Source organism: Oreochromis aureus, linkage group 2 (genome assembly GCF_013358895.1).
Source record: "Oreochromis aureus strain Israel breed Guangdong linkage group 2, ZZ_aureus, whole genome shotgun sequence".
NCBI classification, from domain to species: domain Eukaryota; kingdom Metazoa; phylum Chordata; class Actinopteri; order Cichliformes; family Cichlidae; genus Oreochromis; species Oreochromis aureus.
The window spans coordinates 8,717,265-8,739,419 of record NC_052943.1 but is presented as its reverse complement, the minus strand read 5'-3'; the positions used below and the strand labels follow the sequence as shown (position 1 = coordinate 8,739,419).

Below are 22,155 nucleotides of genomic sequence, written 5' to 3'. Positions count from 1 at the left end.
TTGTAAATTCTATATTATATTTGTACAGTGCACTGTTTGTTAGTGACTCACAATATACAGCATTTTCTACTGTCATTTACTCTGGAGAATATCACTTGTTTATTTTATGTATTTTGTTTGGAGGCCACATGACAACATGCTGTTTTGGATAGGGATAGGTGTTACTTGGGCTTAATGCACAACCAGTCTGCATATATGCTCACTGGCCACTTGATTGGTTATATCTGTCCAGCTGCTTATTAAAGATCACATCTACTCAACACAATACACTGAAGCGTAGTCAAGATGACCTCCTGAAGGTTAGACTGGCCAGACTGCTTCAAGCTGGCAAAACGTCAGGCAACAGTGACTCAAATAATCACTCATTACAACCAAGATATGCAGAAGAGCACAGAACCTGTCAAACCTTGAGGCAGAATGACTACAGCAGCAGAAGACCGCACCGGGCATAACATCTGTCAGCTAAGAGCATGAAACTGAGGCTACAACTTGTACAGGCTTGTTAAAGTTAGATAACAGAGGACTCCAAAAAGAACATTTGTTTGTCTGATGAGTCTCGATTTCTGCTACAACATTTGGATTGTGGGGCCAGAATTTAGCATGAACAACATGAAATCATGGATCCATCAGTTCAGGATGGTGGCAGTGAAATTGTTCTTGGCACACTTTGAACTCCTTGGTACCAACTGAGCATCATTTAAAAACCATAGCCTTCCTTAGTATTGCTGCTGTACTTGTCCATCCCACAGTGTACTCATCTTCTAATGGCTGCTTCCAACACGATAACACACCATGTCACAAAGCTCACATCATCTCAAGCTGTTTTTTTGAACATGATAAATGTTAAATCCTCAAATGCTCTCCACAGTCACCAGATCTCAATCCAGTAGATCTCCTTTATGATGTGGCGGAACACGAGCTTCTCATCATGTGTACATGTGCAGCAACGATGTGATGTCATCATGTCAATATGGACCGGAATTTTTCTAGCACCTTGTTGAATTTATGCTATGAAGGCATTTCTAAAAAAACAAAACAGGGTCCAGGTTTAACAAATGAAGAGGCTGGTGAGTGTAGTTGGGTGCCCATCATCACACACAGAGTAAACTGATGGATAAATGTATACTTTAAGTGTTAATAGCTTTTTTAAGACATACTTAAAATTATGTCAACCTCGCCTGTAAGTCATTGCTTATAACAGTTATGAAACTTACTGAAGAAAGAGGAAGGGCAACACAAATAGCGAACACAGATAAAGTAGAAATGAGACTCGTTGTAAATGAAGGGTATTTTGGAAATGCTGTGATAAGACTTTATATCTTTACTCTTCGCTTAGGTGGAGCTCTTCCTTAGCACCGCTCTGGCTGTGGATCGTGTCGTAGCCATCAAGTGGCCCCTACACTACGAGTTCTTTACATGTACAAGAAGGAAGGGAGCAACTGTTGCATCCATATGGATGTTATCAGTCTTGCTCAGCAGCGTGGGTCTGTGCATCAGCGTCACCACCATCCAGGTCAGGTTTACCCTTCCCCGCTGTAGATTTTTTGTCTTGACACCCTGCCTATCGATGACATCGGCTCTAGGGCTTTACTGCACTGTGGGCACTGCTCTGGTGCTGCCTCTCTGCTACCTGACCATCCTGGCATGTTTCTGTTTGCTCTGCTGGGACATGCGTGCAGGTCTGTTCTCCACCACCAGAGCTTATGTCACCCTGACCCTCCAGGCTGTTCAGACCATCCTTTTTTCAGTCCCCGTGATCATGGGCAGCTACCTGATCCCCGGATACCTGCATAATGATACTATCGACATAGCAACCACCATCATCTACAACCTGGGAGTGTCACTCGTCCCTCTGGTCTATGGTTACCGCTCTTGGGAACTACAACAGAGGATACGGCAAGCTGCACATCTGAAACTTAGCAGCCAAAATCAGTGATAACTCATTTGAGGAGTTTTAAAAGTTTAAAAAACTTTAAATGTATTTGTTTGAAAAAGCACTGATTAATAGCTCAGCCAGTATGCTCTCATGCTTAGAGTAGAAGGAAGACCATATCATCTGTGTATAATAGCATCAGAAAAAAAATTAATTCAAGCTTTTATGATGCAACTTAAAAGAATCGGAGATAAATCCAAAGTCAAGTCACTCCAATGAGCAATACTCATTTAAAAAATGAAAGTAAAAATAAACAGGACACGAGGACAAACTGCTTCAATGGGTTTAATTTTAACTGAAATACTGTTGTGCTGTTTATATAATTTAATTCACAAGACATTATGTAAAACATTCAGGAATATAGAGGATAAAATACACACTAAAGCATGACAGAAAATATATTAACAATCACTTTAAGAGAATGGACCAAAAACTGTATATAAAAAAACAAGGAAGCAGCTTCTGCACATGGAAAGGGAAGCCAATGCAAACTGACTTCAGCCTGCATTTCCTTCACAGGCCACTGGGGGCAGCTCTTGTAGTTCCAAATGTCTTTAAACAAACTGTTGTAGTACTTATTTGACCTATAAGCTCAGTAAACAGCTTCCTCATTAAATAAGGGTCTCAGACACATGTTTCACATCAGCATGGTAACTATTTGACCACTTAAAGGTGGTCAAACCACACCTTTATTGATAAATACAGAGGTGTCAAAGTTGTCATTAAAGTTACGTGGAGGCATTCAAAGGTCGTCTTTAAGGACGAAAAAGTTATTTTTAAAAAATGAAATGGGCAAATTGTTCAAGTGAAGGCTTCTAAACAAGGTTTCACAAGGCTACGTCCATGTTTTTTTATATACAGCCTTAAGGTCTTTACACACTGGACGCATAAAATCTGTGCGAATATTTCCTGGGTTAAAAATATTTTATCGGAGTCACCTATTCTTAATGCAGTTATTCACACTGACAGCATAATTTGGCGGGACAAATCTGCAGCATTTATATCTTTGAAACAAGCTCGATTTTTTTGGGGGGGGGGTTACATTTGGTAAGAAGTGTGCTGTACCTCTAATCATTCACACTACTGAATATACAAATAGTTAGATAACAGTATTTTACCTCAGACACTGCTCTGGGTCAGTCGGCTCTCTGAAATATTTTCTCTGCCTTCACGAATGTGTTCCCAACTCTGCCAACAAGAGCTCAAACTGCCCCACTGACATCCTGATATATGTCTGAAAGCGGTCGTAATACAGCTTGGATGAACCCAGAATCTCCCAGGACCGACTCATCATCGCTTGATGTTGGTTTTGAGGACGAATTTCCCAGAAAAGTTTGGAACAGAAAAAAAATCTAAATTTTATGTCACTTTTTAAAAATGCACCCAGTGTGTAATGGCCTGTAAGTGAGGGATCCAAGAGGATGGTGTGCTAAGAGGCAGCTTCCCTGATTGTGAGAATTGCCCCTTTAAGAGGCACAGGCACAAATCCACAGGCAGCACGGAGATGAGACAGAGTGCTCTCCAGTCGTCAGTGGTTAACAAACACCTTCACTGCATTGCAAATTTTCCCAGGAAAACCAGTATAAAAGAGCTGAAACATGAGATGGTAATGGGAGTCACCAGTATACGAAAGTGAACAGACACTGCTAACATAATGCACAAAGTATCACACAAAGCGCTGGAATGTACTATGTGTCACTGTATTGGTGCAGGCATGATGAATAACCCTTGTAATATTATCAATATATATCCTTCATAAATGAATGCAGCATTCTAACAGGTAAGAGGGTGTACTCTTACAGTTTTGGCAGTATGTTGTCATGTAACTCAAAGAAGGATGGTTTGGCATTTTGCTAGACTTTTTGTTCAAGTCTTTAAAGGTTTCTGTAATGATTGTAGTTTGTGAAGCTTAAATGTCTTGGTTGATAAAAAAAAAAAGTATGGCACTATACAACGATAATAAGGTTTTGTTTTCTGGATAAATGGATGAGCAGCAAAACACCCTCACACTGATCCAGCCTGGTCCACCCAACCTTAATGCCTTCCACTTGCTTCAGTACAGGCAGGTTTTTTTCATAATGCGCAGGAACTCCTGCTGGTTCACTTCCCCATCTCCATCCCTGTCCGCTTCATCTATCATTTCCTGCAGAAACACACAAAACACGAGGAAATGAAAAGAAGAATGGAGAGATGGAGAAACCAAAACAAGCTGGCTTGATAGCATTCACAAGCAAATGCTATGTTGACATTATTCTAAATTGCCTTCAGAGCGTTTGGCTTTGTCAACACAACCCACCAACTAGATACAGTAATATGCTTTTGATATTTTATTATTAGCTGTTTTATGGCATGATATAGAGCCTCACCTGCAGCTCTTCATCTGTCAGGTTCTCCCCAAGCTCTTTGGCTACCCTCTTCAGATTCTTGAATGATATCTTGCCCGTCTCGTCGTCATCAAACAGCCGGAAAGCTTTTAAGATCTCCTCCTTAGAGTCTTTTTCAGCCTAAAATTAGAGAAGAGGGAGAGTACTTTACTCCGGACAATAAAACTCTTTAGTAACATAGAAGTAAAAGCAATGCAACACAGGTCTACCATTTTCTGTGTCATGACAGTGAGGAAGTCTGCAAAGGAGATCTTTCCTGTGCCATCCTTATCAACTTCACCAGTCATCTTCTTGATCTCCTCTTTCTTTGGTTCAAATCCCAGAGCTCTCATGGCAACCTGGCACAGAGTAAGAAACACAAACATTCAAAGTATACATAGGTAATTAACTTTCCTTAGCAGTAGCAGGATAAATTATGTATCGTATCAGTGGTACAAAACAATAACAGTTAATCTGGTCTTTAGCAGGTCTTAAAATGAGGGTAAAAAAACTTCAAATAAAAGACCGCTTCCAAACAATTATTCCAAACAGAGTCCATCACTGTACAATGGGAATATGTGTCTCCTTATATATTTAAGCTCTTAAAAAATAGTGAACAAAGTCTTTACTTTGGGCCGATAGTCATCATTTAAGTTTAACTTAAACAAGTTTTGGCTAAACGAAGCACTAAATGAGGAGTGTACCAAATAACTATATATGCAGCTAACTGTACATGCAGACATCAGGGCATGAGTCCTTTTACCTTAAGCTCCTTCACATCGATGTATCCAGAGCCATCAGTGTCAAACAGCTCAAAGGCCTCCCTGATCTCCTGCTTCTGTACCTCCGTCAACTCTGGCTTGGGGGCTGTCTTCTTGCGAGGAGGGGGCACCGGACCCTGCAGGGATGGTCTCTTGGCAACGGTTGCCTGGTGGTGGGGACACAGGAGGAAAAATATAAAGTATTGTATTCAAAACGTGTTTTTCCCCATACCTTTAATAACCACTGCCGGTTTACAAGTTATACCAGTCAGATGCCACACACGAAAACGGAATTACGTAATTACTAGATGATGAAATATGTTCACTCACCATCAGTTGCTGTATGTGTACCTGGCAAATCTGGCTGCAGATCTTTTAGGCCAATCACTGTTTTCGTCTGGGCTGTGACGCTGTCATTTTGGGAAGGGGAAGACAACAAAGCGGTTTCCAGTTTACATCACTGCTTTAATGACACCGAGTGTGGGAGAAATATGTTATACAGTAAAGCATCGTGCTTATTTAGCTGTAACAGCCTACCTGCTAAAATGTGGATGAAAAAAGAAAAGCGCAGCGAACCAGCTTGTGTCACGAAGCGGGTATTTGATTTGTTTACCCTTTGTGCCAGCGGACAAGCCAGTGGTTCCTGGCCGTGGAGGAGCTAAAGAAAGGATGCACTGAGGCACAACGAGAAGTAGAAATCAAACGCAACAGTCGGGAAAAAAGCTGATTGGTTGGTGGAAATCACGGGGTTCTTTACGGTAACAACATTCACAGCGGCGCAGAAGGTGTGCCACGGATAGAAGCTGCTTGGAGATAATGTGGAGATCTGAGAAGTCATACCTAAATAGATATGATCTTATTTCATTATGTAAATGGTGTGATTCCTCGTGGTAATCAGTTTAATTTCCTCCGTGCTAGGGATTCAGATTATAAACACACTGAGTCTAAAACAGTCTGATGAGATAATAAATCAAGTCAAAGTCAGCTTTATTGTCAAAAACCATTAGTACAGATCATAGACAGGAATTTGAAATTGCAATGCTCCCACGGCCCCCAGTGTACACTAGACAACATAAAGATAAAAAGAAAATAAAAGTCTTATATACAACACAATATAATGCAATCTTGTATAAACGCATCGTTGCTCGCAATAATGCACAATGATAATAATAATAATAATGCTGATAATAAGGATGAGCATGACGTGGAAAAAGCATAATTTTCTCCAGAATCGATAAAGAAGAACATGAAACGAGAAGTTATTAGTCCACGTTATATGGAGTTTGATACTGCAATTAGAAGGCTCTTCTTATTTTATTTATATATCTCTTTATTTAATTTTTCAACACACTTTTCTACACTCTGTGATATTTGCATCCAATGTGAGCAGGTTATTTATGCTGAAGCACAGATCTTGTAATATATGCACCGAGATAGTGGAGATCTGTGCCAGAGATGCCGGCAGGATCAACAAATTAATCCACGAGGCTGGAAGCATCATTGGCCAGAATCTGGAAGCGCTGGAGTAAGTGAGGAGCAGTGGGTCACTGATATAACTGCTCTCAGTCACGCACAATCCATCACCCCTGCTTCATTCCACCCAGCAGACCTCATTCTCCCTCAGACTTGCTGAACCCTGCTGCCATAAAGAATGCTTCAAGAAATCAATTCCGCTGTTCTCTGTAAAACTCTCACAAACACACGTCTGTATTATACCTTCTTGGCGCTGTTTCTCAGACTCACGGTGTGCATATTATTTATTCATGCTCTTTTGCACATCTTAGTTTTATATTTTTTTTTCTTTAACGTCATTTTTTCTATTCTTCATTTTTATCACTGTTGTATATGCAAACACGCCTCACATTATAAAGCCTTCACTCTGCCTGCAGTACTTTCATTTTTGGCAGTTGTGTAAACCTAGGTTGAGTGGCTTGTAGAACAAAATGTTTGAAGTAAGGCTGAGATGGTTTTGACATGTGCAGAGGAGAGATAGCGGATATACTGGAGAAAAGATGTTGAATATGGGGCTGCTAAATATCAAATATCACGATTTTCATTCTGGTTCCTTGAAGTTAGATACTTTTTCAAGGGGCGTGGTTTTTGAGTTGGGAGGCGGCTGAAATAAGCTTCTGCCATCTGATTGGTCAATATGGTGGCGTTCTTTGACGTATCCCAAATACTATTGGCTTTTCGCAAGGGTCAGCTTCGTGACTTGACCAATGAGAGAGCAGTTCTCTCTCAGCTGATTGAACAGTTCAGGTGGGTCGTGCGCGGTTTCCTTGGGCTCGCTGGGTTCATGTATATGACACAGGAGTCAGTGTCGCGTGCTTCTTGTACGAAAAGTCGTCACATTTATCTTGTCTGCGCTGAGCATCGATTTTCTCCACGCCAAACTTGTTCCCACGCTGCCTGAGACCCACCACGGTTTACTTACTTGTTGGTCACTTCTCATTGGTTTGCCATGGCTACACGTGTGCGACCGGTGAGTTAAAACATCATTATCAGCCCAGTTGTGCTTTGATCTTTTGTGTCAGCGCCGTTTATATTCACTTGCACGTGTCAGTAATCGCCCCCTGCTTGTTTTGATACAGAGTAGTAAACGGTGTGCGGTCATCGGGGGGTCCGGTTTCTTGGGCAGACACCTGGTGGAGAAGCTGCTGGACCGAGGCTACTCTGTTTCTGTGTTTGACATCCGTCAGAGCTACGAGCTGCCTGGCGTAACCTTCTACCAGGGAGACCTGTGCGACAAACAAGTGAGGCTGCTCTTTCAGATCTCTGAGGGCTCAAAGGTCAAAAAAAAGAAAAAATTGCTAAATCACAAAATATTGGGTGATAATCGGGTTAAAACACCTTAAATTATTGCTACCAGGTCAGTTTAAAGAGTAAAAGACTTAAATATGTGCAGTTTGCTAAATAATTCTTGCACCAGATACCCTTAAAACAAAACTCCTGCCCTTGGACAAACAAATGCAAACCAAATTTCACCAGGTGCCTGCTTTGTTCTGCTCCAGGCTCTGCTGGCAGCTTTGAAGGATGTGTCCTTGGTCTTTCACTGTGCCTCCCCATCGCCTGCCAGTGACCGTGCTCTCTTTGAGAGGGTCAACATCCAGGGCACACAGACTGTTATCCAGGCCTGCATAGAGTCTGGAGTACAGGTGAGGGAGAGCATTTAGGTGCCTAAAGTTCACTCAATAGAGAATAAGAGAAGACAAAGTTTCTTTAATGTGCAGTTTTGTTTTGTTTTTTTCTTTGCCAGAGGTTGGTCCTGACCAGCAGTGCCAGTGTGGTGTTTGAAGGGACCGACATTAAGAATGGGAGAGAGGATCTGCCGTATGCCAAGAAGCCCATTGACTACTACACAAAGACCAAAATTGAGCAGGAGAAGGTAGGCAGGAACGTAGGAGTTTGTTGGTGTGACTGGTGAGGCCCTGTAGTTGGCACTGTAGCCCAAAGGCAAGATAGAAAATTTTATTTATTATTTTAAACCAAAGTAGAAGTGAAACGAAGGCTCTAATTTCCACTTTTTGGCACAGTCAGTCATACATTTTAGAGAGAACAGGGAAAATAATAAACAAACTCTTCATATGCATTTCATTTGAATGAATTTACAAGTATAATTTAGCCTCTTGTTTTCTATTGTCACATTTTTAAGCCTCATCTAGACTGTTTGTATCTGTACAGTTAGATACATAGAAAAAAAACCCCTCATATTGATAATGGCTGAACAGAGCTGCTGGAGTAATTATGCAGATTAGGGAGATGCAAATGTAATTAAATAGAATAAATTAAAATAGATAATTTAAAACAAATATAACAGCATAAGGAGGAGAGAAGAACGAGAAACAAAGACCTCACAGTGGTGTGTGCATGAATGCTTGAATATACAGATATGTGTACTGTTTCCAATCTGTAAGTTGACTCATCTCAGCATGCCATATTATGATGAATAGATCTTTTTTGAACTCTCAACATATTATTTGTCTATCTGACATAACTTCCTATCTTCATTACTCAGTTGTTATACAATGGAGGGCCATGTTTGAGCCATCTAACTATGATACACTTTATTGTTGCAGTTAACAGAATTCTATCAATTCCCCTCAAGTATTTGACCCAGCAGTACCACCTTCAGGTCTTTTTATGAAGTTTTGGTGGTATACCTCTTTTTCCATCCATCCATCTTCTTCCACTTATCCAATTCACGGTCGCGGGGGGTTGGAGCCTATTCTAGCTGTAATAGGGCGAAAGGTGGAGAACACCCTGGACAGGCTGCCAATCCATCACAGGACTAATACATGAAGACAGACAACCATTCACACCCACAGCCAGTTTAGAGTCACCAATTAACCTAACCTGCATGTCTTTGGACTGGGGGGGGGGAAGCCAGAGTACCCAGAGTACCCAGAGTACCCAGAGTACCCAGAGTACCCAGAGTACCCAGAGTACCCAGAGTACCCAGAGGAAACCCATACCCACAGGGAGCATGCAAACAAATAAACATATAATAGCCTACATTTCACTTCTTTTGCTTTTAAATGCATATATACATGCATTCTTCACTTGATCTTGTTGCATTATTTTGTTGAGATCCAACATTTAATCTGGTAACATTTTAATGTTAATGTTTTCTATATTAACGTAAGTTAGGTTAAAAACTGTTCTTGAACCATCAGAGCCAATTCAAAGAATTCAAATCTAGTCACTGCTAGAACAGCTGCCTTGTGGAAAAACAGGTTTTTGGCTTGGATGCACAGCCTATGATACCTGGCATCTAAATGATGAGGTTCAAAAGCACATAGGCTAACATTTTTTTTTACTTACTTTGTTATATACTTCCACAGTAATGTGATTACCTTTTAGATTCAATGCAATTACGTCAAGGGGACCAATTGCAACACTCTGACTTCTTGCGTTAAAATAATTTAAATAGTTTTCATATTAGTGACAATGTTACCAATTGTATTGTTAGTTGGTGCACATGTATATGTCCCTTTTGTCAAAATGTGGCTAATGTACTTGTTGTAGTCTCTCATTTATGAAGGAAAATGTAATTTTTTTTGTCTCCCCTGTTATAGCAAACGAATACCCAACAATGCACGATAAAGGTGCCCTCTAACTTTAGCTCACTACCCTGTTTGCAGGTTTATTTTAAAAGTTTATAAAGTTTGATTAAGAAAGTCCTTAGTTGAAGATGTCTGAAGATGACTGTGTTATAAAGGCTGAATTCGTTTCAGCCTTTCAGTTGACTTAAGACCGCCATCATTGGGTAAAAGCAAGTCCATATCTGATCAATTTTTTTGTACCTGTTTGGAGTGAATAAAGTCTTGTTTTTTTTAATGCGTATTAGTGCAGAGAGAGTCCAAATGTTACATTTATTTCCCTCCAAATTTTTATTCCTTAATTCTTGTTTCTTGTCCATTTGCTATTCTGTGGGTTGTTTGAGAAAAGCGAGGCCTTCTAGGGGCTTAGAGCTGAAGTCTGGAAGTTGCAGACACTCTTTTGCAGCTGTATCCTGTTCTGTTTTTTGTGTTTAGTTGGTCCTCAAGGCTTGTGACAATCAAAAGGGCTTCCTCACAGTTGCAATTCGGCCTCACGGCATCTTTGGTCCTCGAGATCCACAGCTGGTTCCCATCCTGGTGGACACGGCTCGCAGGGGCAAAATGAAATTCATCATTGGGTGAGTCATAGCATTTTAAATATTTAATAATCACTCACGTAAAAGAAACAGCTTTTATCTGATTAAACACACCTAACAAACTGATAAGACTAAATCATAATCACTTCAGCAACAATCATGGCTGATGATCTGAAGGTCTGCTGATTTTTGTCCAATCCCTGTGCTTCTTTGACGACATTAGTGCACATGTGTCATAAGAGCTCCTAGTAAAGCCTGCATAAGCAAAAAGACAAGAAAAACACCCCCCAATATATTTTATGTATTTGAGGGAGCCAGCAGCTGCTGCATCTGCATGTGCTGCCTTCAGCATAAAACACTGTGATGTGTTGTTTGTGGTGTGGAAGGCTGGACTCACAGCATTTGACAGAAAGTGACAACCTGGAGTTGTAGGATTTGAAAGCGAGGCTTTCTTTGGTCTTGAGTGGGTTTTGATGGTGAAACAAAACCGAGTTGAATCAAGGATTTTAGCATTCTCTTCTAATAAACAAGGTAAGTTATCAGTGGAGTATTGATGTTTCTGAAATATGAAGCTGAAAGCAGCCTTGAGAAATTGGCTCAGCCCACACAGCCATGTGAAAAACAAAACAAACTTGAATTGCTTTCTGTATGACGTTATCAATCTCTCACATAAAAGTGGAGGAATTTTGGCCCACTCCTTTTTACAACATTGCTTCAGTTCATTGATGTTTACCCACAACTCTGTTTAAGGCCTTCTATGGCATTTCAGTCAGGTTGAGGTCTGGACTTTGACTGGTTCATTGCAACATGATTCTTTTCTTTTTCAGCCATTCAGCTGTGTTTGGGATCATTGTCCTGTTGCATAACCCAGTTTTGCCTGAATTTTAGCTGTCAGATGAATGGCCTCACATTTGCCTTTAGAATACTTTTCATGGTCGACTCAATGACTGCAAGGTGTCCGGGTCCCATGGCTGCAAAACGAGCCAAAATCATGATTCCCTCCATTACCACGTTTGTGTTGGTATGATGTGTTTGGGTTTTGTCAAATGTGGCACTGTGTATTCTGGTCAAACATCTCAACTTTGGTTTGGTCCATCCAAAAGAAATTGTTCCAGAACTCTTGTGGTTTTTTCAGATGTAATTATGCCAACCTAAGCTGTGCTGCCATGTTCTTTTTAGACAGAAGAGGCTTTCTCCTGGCAGTCCTTACAAAAAGCCTGTACTCGTTCAGCCTTTTACTAATTGTAATGTCATGAATTTTAACATTTAACATGCCAACTTACACATGTACAGTCTGAGATGTAGCTCTTGGTTTTTTTTGTTTTGTTTTGTTTTGTTGTTTTGCAGTTTTTCTGAATATTACTCAATCTGACCTTGGGGAGAAGTTACTGGATCGTTCACTCCTGGGAAAATTGTGGCATTGTGTTACCACGCACCTGACTGTTCAATGCCGATAAAGCGCTAAAACTTTTGCTTCATAGCAGTGCTCACGCTTGCTGATGATCAACTAATCAAGTTCATGTGATTAGCAGCATCTGACTGCTACTTAACATTGTAATTCCTGTGGAAGCAGCATGGAAGCGTGCTACTACCACTAATTATTAGATCCTAGTACTTATTTTCAAAAAGGATTTCTTGATATTTTTCAGTTAAATAATTAGTTTTTGTCTCCTTCAGTGATGGAACCAATCTGGTAGATTTCACCTTTGTGGAGAATGTAGTTCACGGACACATTCTGGCTGCTGAACGGCTGAGAGCAGACTCCCCAATATGTGGGAAGGTGAGTTAAAATCAAATCCACAGCAGTGGTGGCACCAAGTGGTTAACATGTTTTTTGTTCAGTTAATTTACTTTAATTTTTCCCCATTTGTCTTCCAGCCATATCACATAACCAACGATGAGCCAATTCTCTTTTGGGACTTTATGTCTCAAGTATTGGTGGGTCTCGGATATCCTCCTCCCCGCTACTACCTCCCTTACAGTTTGGTGTACGGACTGGCCCTTCTCCTCTGGCTGCTGTCCGTCCTCTTGAGTCCTTTAATATCTTTCAAGCCAACTTTTACACCTATGAGAGTGGCTCTGGCTGGAACCCACCACTACTACAGCTGTAAACGTGCCAAAGAAGACCTGGGCTACACACCGGTGGTCAGCCTGAAGGATGCGATTGCACGCACCGTGGAGAGCTATCCTCATCTCAGATGCGAGGCTTGACAGGTGGCTGGAATTACAGACTGCTGAGACATGTAGAGCTCTGGGCATTAATACAATTAAACTCATAATGAGAATATTGTGATGTGGTTATACTAAATGGAAAATGATGGAAGTAACTAGTGATAGTTAAACTTCACCATGTGAAGGATTTGTATGTCTTTTTTATTTTTCATGTAGCATTTCCACCAGTAGATGGCAGCAGATGGTGTTGGTACTGGTGTCCTTGTTGCCATCTGATCATACACAAACTGTACAGTACATCTACTCTTAATACCAGTACAGTGATCACAGCTGATTTTTGTTGTCTTCTGTTCTTTTGTACTTGTAAACACTGAGATGCTGCTCTTGAGATTTCAAAATGCCTTCTTACATTCCTCTACATGCTCTTGATAGAACATATATATTTACATGTGAGTAATACAATATATGATTATATGTATGTTTGGCCTGGAACAGACTTTGCACAAGTTTCTGACTTGCTGTTAAGTGAAATGTTCAGCGATACTGTAGACAGTCTTGTGCTTACATATTTGTTCCAACTGTCTGGGCAGAGAGCCCTTTGCTGATTAAACATGACAATGCCCTCATGCACAAAGTGAGGTTTTCTCAGGAAATGTTTTTCAGAGTTTGGAGTTAAAAGAACTTGAATGGCCTTCACAGAGCCCTGACTTCAACCCCGTCACATACCTCTGGGACAGGTTAACTGGCTGATTGTAAACCAGGTCTTATTGCCTAACATCAGTGGTTGACCTCGCTGATCCTCTTGTAGCTGAAAGGGGACAAATCCCTGCAGTCAGGTTCCAGAAGTATGTGGAAAACTTTTCTAAGAGAATTGACTGCACCGTCACTGCAAACACCCCCACACAAACAAGGCTCTCAGACACATCCTTCCACCGTAAACTTCTACAGAATTTTATTGAAACACTAATTGGTTAGAAATGCATCTGCAGTGTGGGACATTGCAGAAAAAACAAGTCCTATCTTGTTTGGCGTCATGACAGAAATCAGTATTTTAGCAGTCAATACATTTGGGTTTCTCTTCATTACACACTGTGTTGAAGCCAAGAGGCTTTTCTTTGTTGTTGTTGGGGTTTTTTTTGTAGTTGTAGTTGTGGCAGTTAGTGTAGGTTTATTATCTGCTCTTTGCTTACCTGGCAGCACTTTTACAAAGTTGCCCACACCTTACCCGCAGGCAGAGCCATCTGTTATTTTTATACAGTCTCTGCAGTCTGCTATAACTCCACACTTCCCCAAGGGGGAACTACTGTTCAAGTATATCCTAAACAACACTCTCATATCATTATGGATTTTATTTTTTTTTTACTTTTTTGGGACTGTCCATATTCCCTATGAATATCCACCCATTCACATGTCTTCATCCAGTTTGGGCTGGAACATCTCAGCTGTCATAGGGTGAGGGGTGGGGAACGCACTGGACGCACCTGTTTGTCACATGTCTAATAGAGTGATTCACGCTTACACCTACAACCAATTTTAAATCACCATTGTGCCTAATGTGTAGGTCTTTGGACCTACATGGGAGGAAGCCGTAGTACCCACAGAGAATCCGTGAACTCCACACAGAAAGGTCACGGCCAGGCATTGGATTCAAACCCAGGATCTTGTTCCTGCTGCTATGAGAGAACAATGCTAACCTCTGCACCAAAAGACTTCATTGGGTCAGTATCTTGTGTTGTTATCCACGGGGACAACATCCTGAGGAGAAAATGAGCAGAATTTGAGTGCACCGTTTCTTACATTGGAGCTGATGTGAGAGGAGAAATAAACGCAGCCACCAGTAGCGGTTTTAGTGCATAGGTAAATGCATGCACATCAGTCTAATAAAATTCTGATATGACATTATCATGTGAACTAGATTAACATCCACAGGTTCCAGTCACATTGTCACGCTGCAGTGGCACTCAGCTGTTAGATGCTGGATGTCATAAGCATGGCGTGTGCTTTGATGAGTCAGGGAAACACTGTGTTATTCAAGCACCGTCATTAAATACAATGATGGGCTGGGTAATACTAAAACACAGCTATAATCCTAATATTTACACATCCATCTCCTACATGGAGATGAAAAAGTTGAGATACTAATGAAGTCGTCGACACTGACGTGCTTCGTTTTCACAGCGTTAAATGTATAGGTTACATTAAGTTTGTCTTTTCCCTGTTCAGCATTTTTGTCATTCCTTGTCTTGGTGTGGTGAGAATAAGGTGGGGGTTAAGTTCAGATACTTTGCATTCTCATTATAATTCTGAGCCAGCAGCACCTTAATGATTCACTTGCTAGAGTCAGAGCCACTGGGCAAGGCCGTCTGACTGGTTTCTTCTACAAGGGAACAGGGGAGAGAGATCAGGTGAATAATGCACGTTAGCATTTACACTTGCAAGTGTGCTCACCAGAGCGAAACTTTGGCACTCAGAGTTGCCAATTTCCTCTTCCACCTACTTTCTGTGACGTGTTGTGAAACCTATCTACACCCTTTCTGTGATTTTGAAACGGCCTTGTAAATATGTGCACAGATTGTTTATGGTTCTTTGTGCTTTTTCTAAGGCACAGTGTGCTTTCAGAAAGTTGAAACTGTGGCCAAATGCTCAGAAAGTGTTCTTTTGCCATTTGTAGGAGAAAAAAATTGCTCGACAATTGCAGGCACATCCTTGCCTTTCTCTTACACAAACATGGATATAGTCGCTCGGATTGAGCAAACATTTTGTTTACAATGGGCTTTCATCTGTTTTTCTTCCTAGGATATCCTGCGTATTGCAAAGCACAGGGTAATCCATAAATGACCTTTACCAGAGTCTGCTTATACAAGAAATTCAATGTTCAGGCCAGCATGCATGACTTTTCCTTCACAGAAACACACGTGAAAGTATAAAACACCTTTGCTTTAAGAATAAAATTAAGAATGTTCCATGCTTGTGTTCTATTTTTACTGCCGACCGCTGTTTCTCTTCATTATCTCGGTTCTGTGCCGTGTTCTTGATCTTGTTTTAATGCGTGTGCTTCCTGGGTTTTCCTACCCAGTGAGCATGAGACGAGCGTTTCCCAAAGGAGATGTTGCTGTGTGTCGCTTCGTTTATGTATGCCATGCAGTGCACCTTGTCTTTGCCCCTATGCCTTGCTCGTTCAAAGCATTGATTGCCAGCCACCTGTGCAACAGGTATGTGCTTGCTGTCATCCATGAACAAAGCCCAGATGTAGTAAACAGAAATTCATTCTTAGCAACCTCTCTTACGCACATAGACACACACAAGTGGATAGACAAACACACGCTGCTCCACCCCATATCTACCTCCCTTGACTGGCTGGGCTTGTTAGTGCTCACGCCTGTACCTGTTGGCTAATACGTCGGGCTGAGACACCTGTTAGACAGAGAAAGACTCTTCGTCTGTTCACACCAACCACACTCACTAGGACACAGATTCTCAACAAATCTTCCTGTGCTGGATATAAAGTGACAGCAGGTAGGAACTCTGGTGTTCACTTATTCATGCTATGATAGTTCGTGTATTTTAAAAGTGTCAGAGTGATCGGATTGGTTGGGTTACATAAACTGTTTGTTGAAAGTGTTCATTATGAGTGTCTGCCCTCTCATTTTCTGGGTGTTTCTTTGCCATGATTGCTTCCTATCGTGCTCGGGGCTTGCTTTAAAATTCTATTGGCTTTCATTAATCATTTATCTCTTATAGGCTGATGTGCTAAACCTAAGATAAATATGGTCTCTGAGCCCTCAGTTAGTTCTGTCACCAATATTCAGGAAAATCCTCAAGAGATATTTTGTCGACTTACTCCAAAGGGAATGAATTCACAGCCTAAGGAAGGACTTTTTTTTAAAGTGATATTTGCATTCTGACTTTAGCAATACTCCACAGTTTTGCATAAGCTCTACTCTGTGTCTACTTTCAGATAAGGGAACGCTCGTGATTGTTTCATTAGTATTTTCCCCTTTCTACTGAAGTTCCCCTGAGGACGTGGGCTTGCCTCTGAGCAACTCGTTTCTGTTTTCTGATTCTAAATAACTGGGGCTCAGTTCATTTGGAAATGAGTGAATAGAAAGCGATATTTGTGTAATCAGGTTAACCTTATGTGGGCCAGTTTATATTGTTACAGAGTGTCAGATACACAGAATGCCTATCTGCGTCCATTCATATTTGGTCAGTCGCTGCATATTTTGGAAAGTGCACAGACAGGATCGTCGGCATGTTTTAAGGATGAAACTGAGGAATGTTTGACACAGCACATGTTTCTCAGTGGGAGGGGACATAGTATGGGAACAAAGTTGCAACTCGCTGTTCATGTCAGACGACTTGTTTTGACAAAATGCCAATCATCTCTCTGAATATAAAATTTAGTGGCCTGCAAAGAAAAGAGAAGAAAGAAGAGAGCGAGAACCCCGTGAAACAAGCATGTCAAAAGGTGAGCAGATTTTGATTTTAATGTGAGATGATGTGTTTCCTCCAATAAAAGCTGGGAGTATTATGCATCTGTGCCGGGCTCTTGGCTATAAATTCACTTATTACCCTGATTTAAGGCAAACTACAAGTGGTTGACGATATAGTGTCTGCTGACCCAAAGGGGGACTGTATATCTTAGAAGCTATCAAGCAGACAATTATTAAGCTGTCGTTATGATGCATATAGTGTGTATCATATTTCAAATGTGAGCTTGTGCGTGGGTGTGTGATGTGCACATGTTTGTATTTCAGAGGGAGACAGAGCGGCCGTGCTGCATACCACCAAAGTCCGGACGAGGCTGAGGGGAGACGCCAGCTGGTTGCAACGCAGCAATGACTCTAAGGATGAAACGCAGGAGGAGAAACCATGGTAAACACCCCTGTTTAAGCAGGATACCCATCATCCCATTATCTTCTACTCTGTCACAAAATAAATAAATAAAAATAAGATAAAACCAAGTTCCATTGCAGGATAGCGGAAGTTAAAGCCAGCCGTCTGAGCGGAGCCCCTGCTGAGACCAGTCCAGTGTCTTCGCCAACAAATTCTACTCCGCCACCAACCAAGTCTGACACAGAGAGGTAAACCCAGGTTTTTAATGTCACAGGCTTATCTGCAGTTCTTTGAAACATGACTGTGCTGATAACAAGTCTCTGTTTTGAGTTTAGGCAACCAACATCCGGATACCTTATCAGGTAAGAGAAAGGCTTCTGATATTCTGAGCACCACCATCTGGGTTATAAATAACATTTACCACAAAGCATATAAAAACATGGTATATATTTTTATATGCCTTTTTATATATGGTACATATAAAAAGGTATGTATATCTATATCTATATCTATATCTATCTATATATATCTATATATATATATATATATATATCTATATCTATATCTCTCTCTCTCTCTCTCTCTCTCTCTCTCTCTCTCTCTCTCTCTCTCTCTCTCTCTATATATATATATATATATATATATATATATATATATATATATATATATATATATATATATATATATATATACATATATATATCTATAGATATAGATATATATAGATACATGTATGTATATACATGTATCACCATCTGGGTTATAAATAACATTTACCACAAAGCATATAAAAACATGGTATATATTTTTATATGCCTTTTTATATATGGTATATATAAAAGGTATGTATGTACACATATATATATATATATATATATATATATATATATATATATATATATATATATATATATATATATATATATATATATATATATATATATATATATATATATATATATATAGAGAGAGAGAGAGAGACAGAGAGAGAGAGAGAGAGAGACAGAGATATATATATATATATATATATAGATACATATATGTATATATGTATATTTAAAACAGAGATTTTAGTCAGCCAAAGTGGAGTCTGAGTCAACATCACAGTGAACACTTAAAAATAAACAAATAAAACACACACACACAAACTGTATAAAGAAATAAGGGCTTGTTCAGGAATTTCTTTCTTTTTCTTCAGGGGTGTTTTCACTAAAGTGGACAAGCCTCCTCCATCCTCACCATCTAACGGCTTTAGGTAAGAGCAGCTGAACCACACAGCATCAACAAGCAGTTTGACCTTTCCTCCATTACTTATTATCTGGTTTTATTGCAGCAAAGCACCGCAATTCAACAAAAAGCCTTCAGAGACCTACAAGAAAATGTGAGCAAACGTAAATTCAGTTTAACTGCTGGCAGCTGGATGAGAGAGTCTTTTCACAAGGTGCATGTTTGTGCTTCTGTTCCTCAGAGCCCCCCACACTGTGCGGTCTGCTGCAGAGAAACAGGACGGCCAGCTTAGCCTTGAGGAGCAGGAGAAGCGGTAAGACTCTCCTTGCTTCCTGAAGTTAGACACCCGGGAAAGAGATTACATTAACATTATTCTGATTCATTCTGCAGGACGGAGAAAGCCAGTAATGTTCTGAGGAAATCTGCAGCCAGGCAACGGTCTTACGTGCTTTCAGCTGCAAAGAAATACGAGTACGTATTTTCTCATGCCACTATTCTACTGCTTATCTTGAGATACAGCATGCTTCTGTAATGCTTTCATAAAAGAACAGAGTGCATATGTTTAAAACTTCCCATGCAGTGGGAAATTCTTTTCACTGACGTGCCCTGCTGTGCACTTACGGAGGCATTCACACAGGCTTTGTGTTCAAAACTCTAAGGTCTCAAGAAATGCCCGACACATTGCTCATCAATAGCAGTCCAGCATTTGTGGCTACAAGGTAAGCCCTTTTCCTAGAGGCAAAAAGAAAAAATATGTGAAATATGTGCTCTACACTTGCATGCATTTCTACTTGTGCCATCATGTGGTTGACTTAAAATGTGCAGGGTGGAGATTACTGATGATGATGAGCCTTCTGAGACTCCTGCACCTGCCAGCACTGTGCTGCCATCCCCTGTTGTTCCTGTCACATCTGTTGCATCCAAGCCTGCGCCTGAACCTCAGAAAATGTAAATCCTGCACCATGTTTCTATTTCCAGTGCAACAAGTGATTTGAGTTTGATTCATTATCTCTGTGGTTTACAGTGCTGACACCACCACTGAGACAGCTGCTGCTGTGAGTGTTAATGAGCCGGTTGCTCCAAAGCTGGAGAAGAAGACCACCCCAGAGCCTGCAAAAGAAGAGGCCCCTCAAGTTTCTGTTACAAAAGAACAGCCAACTTTTGACACCAAGGTGGCTGCTCCCCTCCCTGAACTAATCAAAGATAGTCTTCAAGTAGCCTCTAAAGAGCCACAACACAAAGAGTCTGGGCAGACTAAAACGCCTCTGGTTGATCTTTCGCCACCATCAAAACCCCCAATATCATCTAATCAAAAGTCCCCTGAGTCGACCACTGCAGTGTCTCCTGTCCCAACCTCTGTCACCAAGTCACCTGCACCTGTGTCCCCTGATGTGACTTCAACTCCTGCAAAATCAGATGTCAAAGTGTCTCCTGTCCCAACCTCCACTGTCCCAACCTCCACTGTCCCGACCTCCACTGCCACCAAGTCACCTGCACCTGTGTCCCCTGATGTGACTTCAACTCCTGCAAAATCAGATGTCAAAGTGTCTCCTGTCCCAACCTCCACTGTCCCGACCTCCACTGTCCCAACCTCCACTGTCCCGACCTCCACTGCCACCAAGTCACCTGCACCTGTGTCCCCTGATGTGACTTCAACTCCTGCAAAATCAGATGTCAAAGTGTCTCCTGTCCCAAACTCCACTGTCCCAACCTCCACTGTCCCGACCTCCACTGTCACCAAGTCACCTGCACCTGTGTCCCCTGATGTGACTTCAACTCCTGCAAAATCAGATGTCAAAGTGTCTCCTGTCCCAACCTCCACTGTCCCGACCTCCACTGTCCCGACCTCCACTGCCACCAAGTCACCTGCACCTGTGTCCCCTGATGTGACTTCAACTCCTGCAAAATCAGATGTCAAAGTGTCTCCTGTCCCAACCTCCACTGTCCCGACCTCCACTGTCCCAACCTCCACTGTCCCGACCTCCACTGCCACCAAGTCACCTGCACCTGTGTCCCCTGATGTGACTTCAACTCCTGCAAAATCAGATGTCAAAGTGTCTCCTGTCCCAAACTCCACTGTCCCAACCTCCACTGTCCCGACCTCCACTGTCACCAAGTCACCTGCACCTGTGTCCCCTGATGTGACTTCAACTCCTGCAAAATCAGATGTCAAAGTGTCTCCTGTCCCAACCTCCACTGTCCCAACCTCCACTGTCCCGACCTCCACTGTCCCGACCTCCACTGCCACCAAGTCACCTGCACCTGTGTCCCCTGATGTGACTTCAACTCCTGCAAAATCAGATGTCAAAGTGTCTCCTGTCCCAACCTCCACTGTCCCGACCTCCACTGTCCCAACCTCCACTGTCCCGACCTCCACTGCCACCAAGTCACCTGCACCTGTGTCCCCTGATGTGACTTCAACTCCTGCAAAATCAGATGTCAAAGTGTCTCCTGTCCCAACCTCCACTGTCCCGACCTCCACTGTCCCGACCTCCACTGTCACCTGCACCCTCCTGATGTGACTTCAACTGCAAGTCAGATGTCAAAGTGTCTCCTGTCCCTGACCTCCACTTCCCAACCTCCACTGCAAAATCCATGTCACCAAATCACCTGCACCTGTGTCCCCTGATGTGACCCAACCTGCAAAATCAGATGTCAAAGTGTCACTGTCCCAACCTCCACTGTCCCAACCTCCACTGCCACCAAGTCACCTGCACCTGTGTCCCCTGATGTGACTTCAACTCCTGCAAAATCAGATGTCAAAGTGTCTCCTGTCCCAACCTCCACTGTCCCGACCTCCACTGTCCCGACCTCCACTGCCACCAAGTCACCTGCACCTGTGTCCCCTGATGTGACTTCAACTCCTGCAAAATCAGATGTCAAAGTGTCTCCTGTCCCGACCTCCACTGTCCCGACCTCCACTGCCCCAACCTCCACTGTCACCAAAGTCACCTGCACCTGTGTCCCCTGATGTGACTTCAACTCCTGCAAAATCAGATGTCAAAGTGTCTCCTGTCCCAACCTCCACTGTCCCGACCTCCACTGTCACCAAGTCACCTGCACCTGTGTCCCTTGATGTGACTTCAACTCCTGCAAAATCAGATGTCAAAGTGTCTCCTGTCCCGACCTCCACTGTCCCAACCTCTGTCACCAAGTCACCTGCACCTGTGTCCCCTGATGTGACTTCAACTCCTGCAAAATCAGATGTCAAAGTGTCTCCTGTCCCAA

At 41.9% G+C, this 22,155-nt stretch overlaps 3 protein-coding genes across 4 annotated transcripts; 2 read left to right on the top strand and 1 right to left on the bottom strand.

Moving 5' to 3' along the window:
* Nucleotides 1-2,210: 2,210 nt before the first annotated feature.
* Nucleotides 2,211-5,706, bottom strand: cetn2 (centrin, EF-hand protein, 2). Of its 2 annotated transcripts, XM_031745167.2 has the most exons (6): nucleotides 5,595-5,706; nucleotides 5,388-5,467; nucleotides 5,060-5,224; nucleotides 4,527-4,655; nucleotides 4,300-4,437; nucleotides 2,211-4,076 (listed from the first exon to the last, which is right to left on the bottom strand). In XM_031745167.2, exons 2-6 carry the CDS (start codon nucleotides 5,388-5,390, stop codon nucleotides 3,987-3,989), a joined length of 525 nt encoding a protein of 174 aa, XP_031601027.1. In that variant the 5' UTR covers nucleotides 5,391-5,467; nucleotides 5,595-5,706; the 3' UTR covers nucleotides 2,211-3,986. The 2 variants fall into 2 exon arrangements, with proteins under 2 accessions (XP_031601027.1, XP_031601026.1); XM_031745166.2 differs by lacking the exon at nucleotides 5,595-5,706 and having other exon boundaries at nucleotides 5,388-5,573.
* A 1,584-nt stretch (nucleotides 5,707-7,290) lies between these two features.
* nsdhl (NAD(P) dependent steroid dehydrogenase-like) lies at nucleotides 7,291-13,502 on the top strand. Its single transcript, XM_031745165.2, has 7 exons — nucleotides 7,291-7,539; nucleotides 7,649-7,810; nucleotides 8,069-8,212; nucleotides 8,314-8,442; nucleotides 10,592-10,734; nucleotides 12,370-12,472; nucleotides 12,571-13,502. Exons 1-7 carry the CDS (start codon nucleotides 7,519-7,521, stop codon nucleotides 12,901-12,903), a joined length of 1,035 nt encoding a protein of 344 aa, XP_031601025.1. The 5' UTR covers nucleotides 7,291-7,518; the 3' UTR covers nucleotides 12,904-13,502.
* Nucleotides 13,503-16,251: 2,749 nt separating this feature from the next.
* LOC120443657 (flocculation protein FLO11-like) lies at nucleotides 16,252-21,449 on the top strand. The gene is made up of 12 exons (XM_039622830.1): nucleotides 16,252-16,380; nucleotides 17,269-17,332; nucleotides 17,622-17,739; nucleotides 17,841-17,948; nucleotides 18,036-18,062; nucleotides 18,899-18,955; nucleotides 19,034-19,081; nucleotides 19,169-19,240; nucleotides 19,318-19,398; nucleotides 19,587-19,646; nucleotides 19,753-19,875; nucleotides 19,952-21,449. The coding sequence occupies exons 2-12, from the start codon at nucleotides 17,323-17,325 to the stop codon at nucleotides 21,447-21,449; spliced, it is 2,202 nt and encodes a 733-aa protein (XP_039478764.1). The 5' UTR covers nucleotides 16,252-16,380; nucleotides 17,269-17,322.
* Nucleotides 21,450-22,155: the final 706 nt, after the last annotated feature.

Bases quoted from the DNA above. Each gene is read 5' to 3' on its own strand.
- cetn2 (XM_031745167.2), bottom strand. The intron at 4,438-4,526 runs GTAGACCTGTGT...CTCTAATTTTAG, and splicing joins CTGTCATGACACAGAAAATG to GCTGAAAAAGACTCTAAGGA. The intron at 4,077-4,299 runs GTGAGGCTCTAT...GTGTTTCTGCAG, and splicing joins TGACAGATGAAGAGCTGCAG to GAAATGATAGATGAAGCGGA.
- nsdhl (XM_031745165.2), top strand. From the start codon at position 7,519: ATGGCTACACGTGTGCGACCG. The intron at 8,443-10,591 runs GTAGGCAGGAAC...TTTTGTGTTTAG, and splicing joins CCAAAATTGAGCAGGAGAAG to TTGGTCCTCAAGGCTTGTGA. The intron at 12,473-12,570 runs GTGAGTTAAAAT...TTTGTCTTCCAG, and splicing joins ACTCCCCAATATGTGGGAAG to CCATATCACATAACCAACGA.
- LOC120443657 (XM_039622830.1), top strand. The intron at 18,956-19,033 runs GTAAGAGCAGCT...GTTTTATTGCAG, and splicing joins TCACCATCTAACGGCTTTAG to CAAAGCACCGCAATTCAACA. The intron at 19,241-19,317 runs GTAAGACTCTCC...TTCATTCTGCAG, and splicing joins CTTGAGGAGCAGGAGAAGCG to GACGGAGAAAGCCAGTAATG.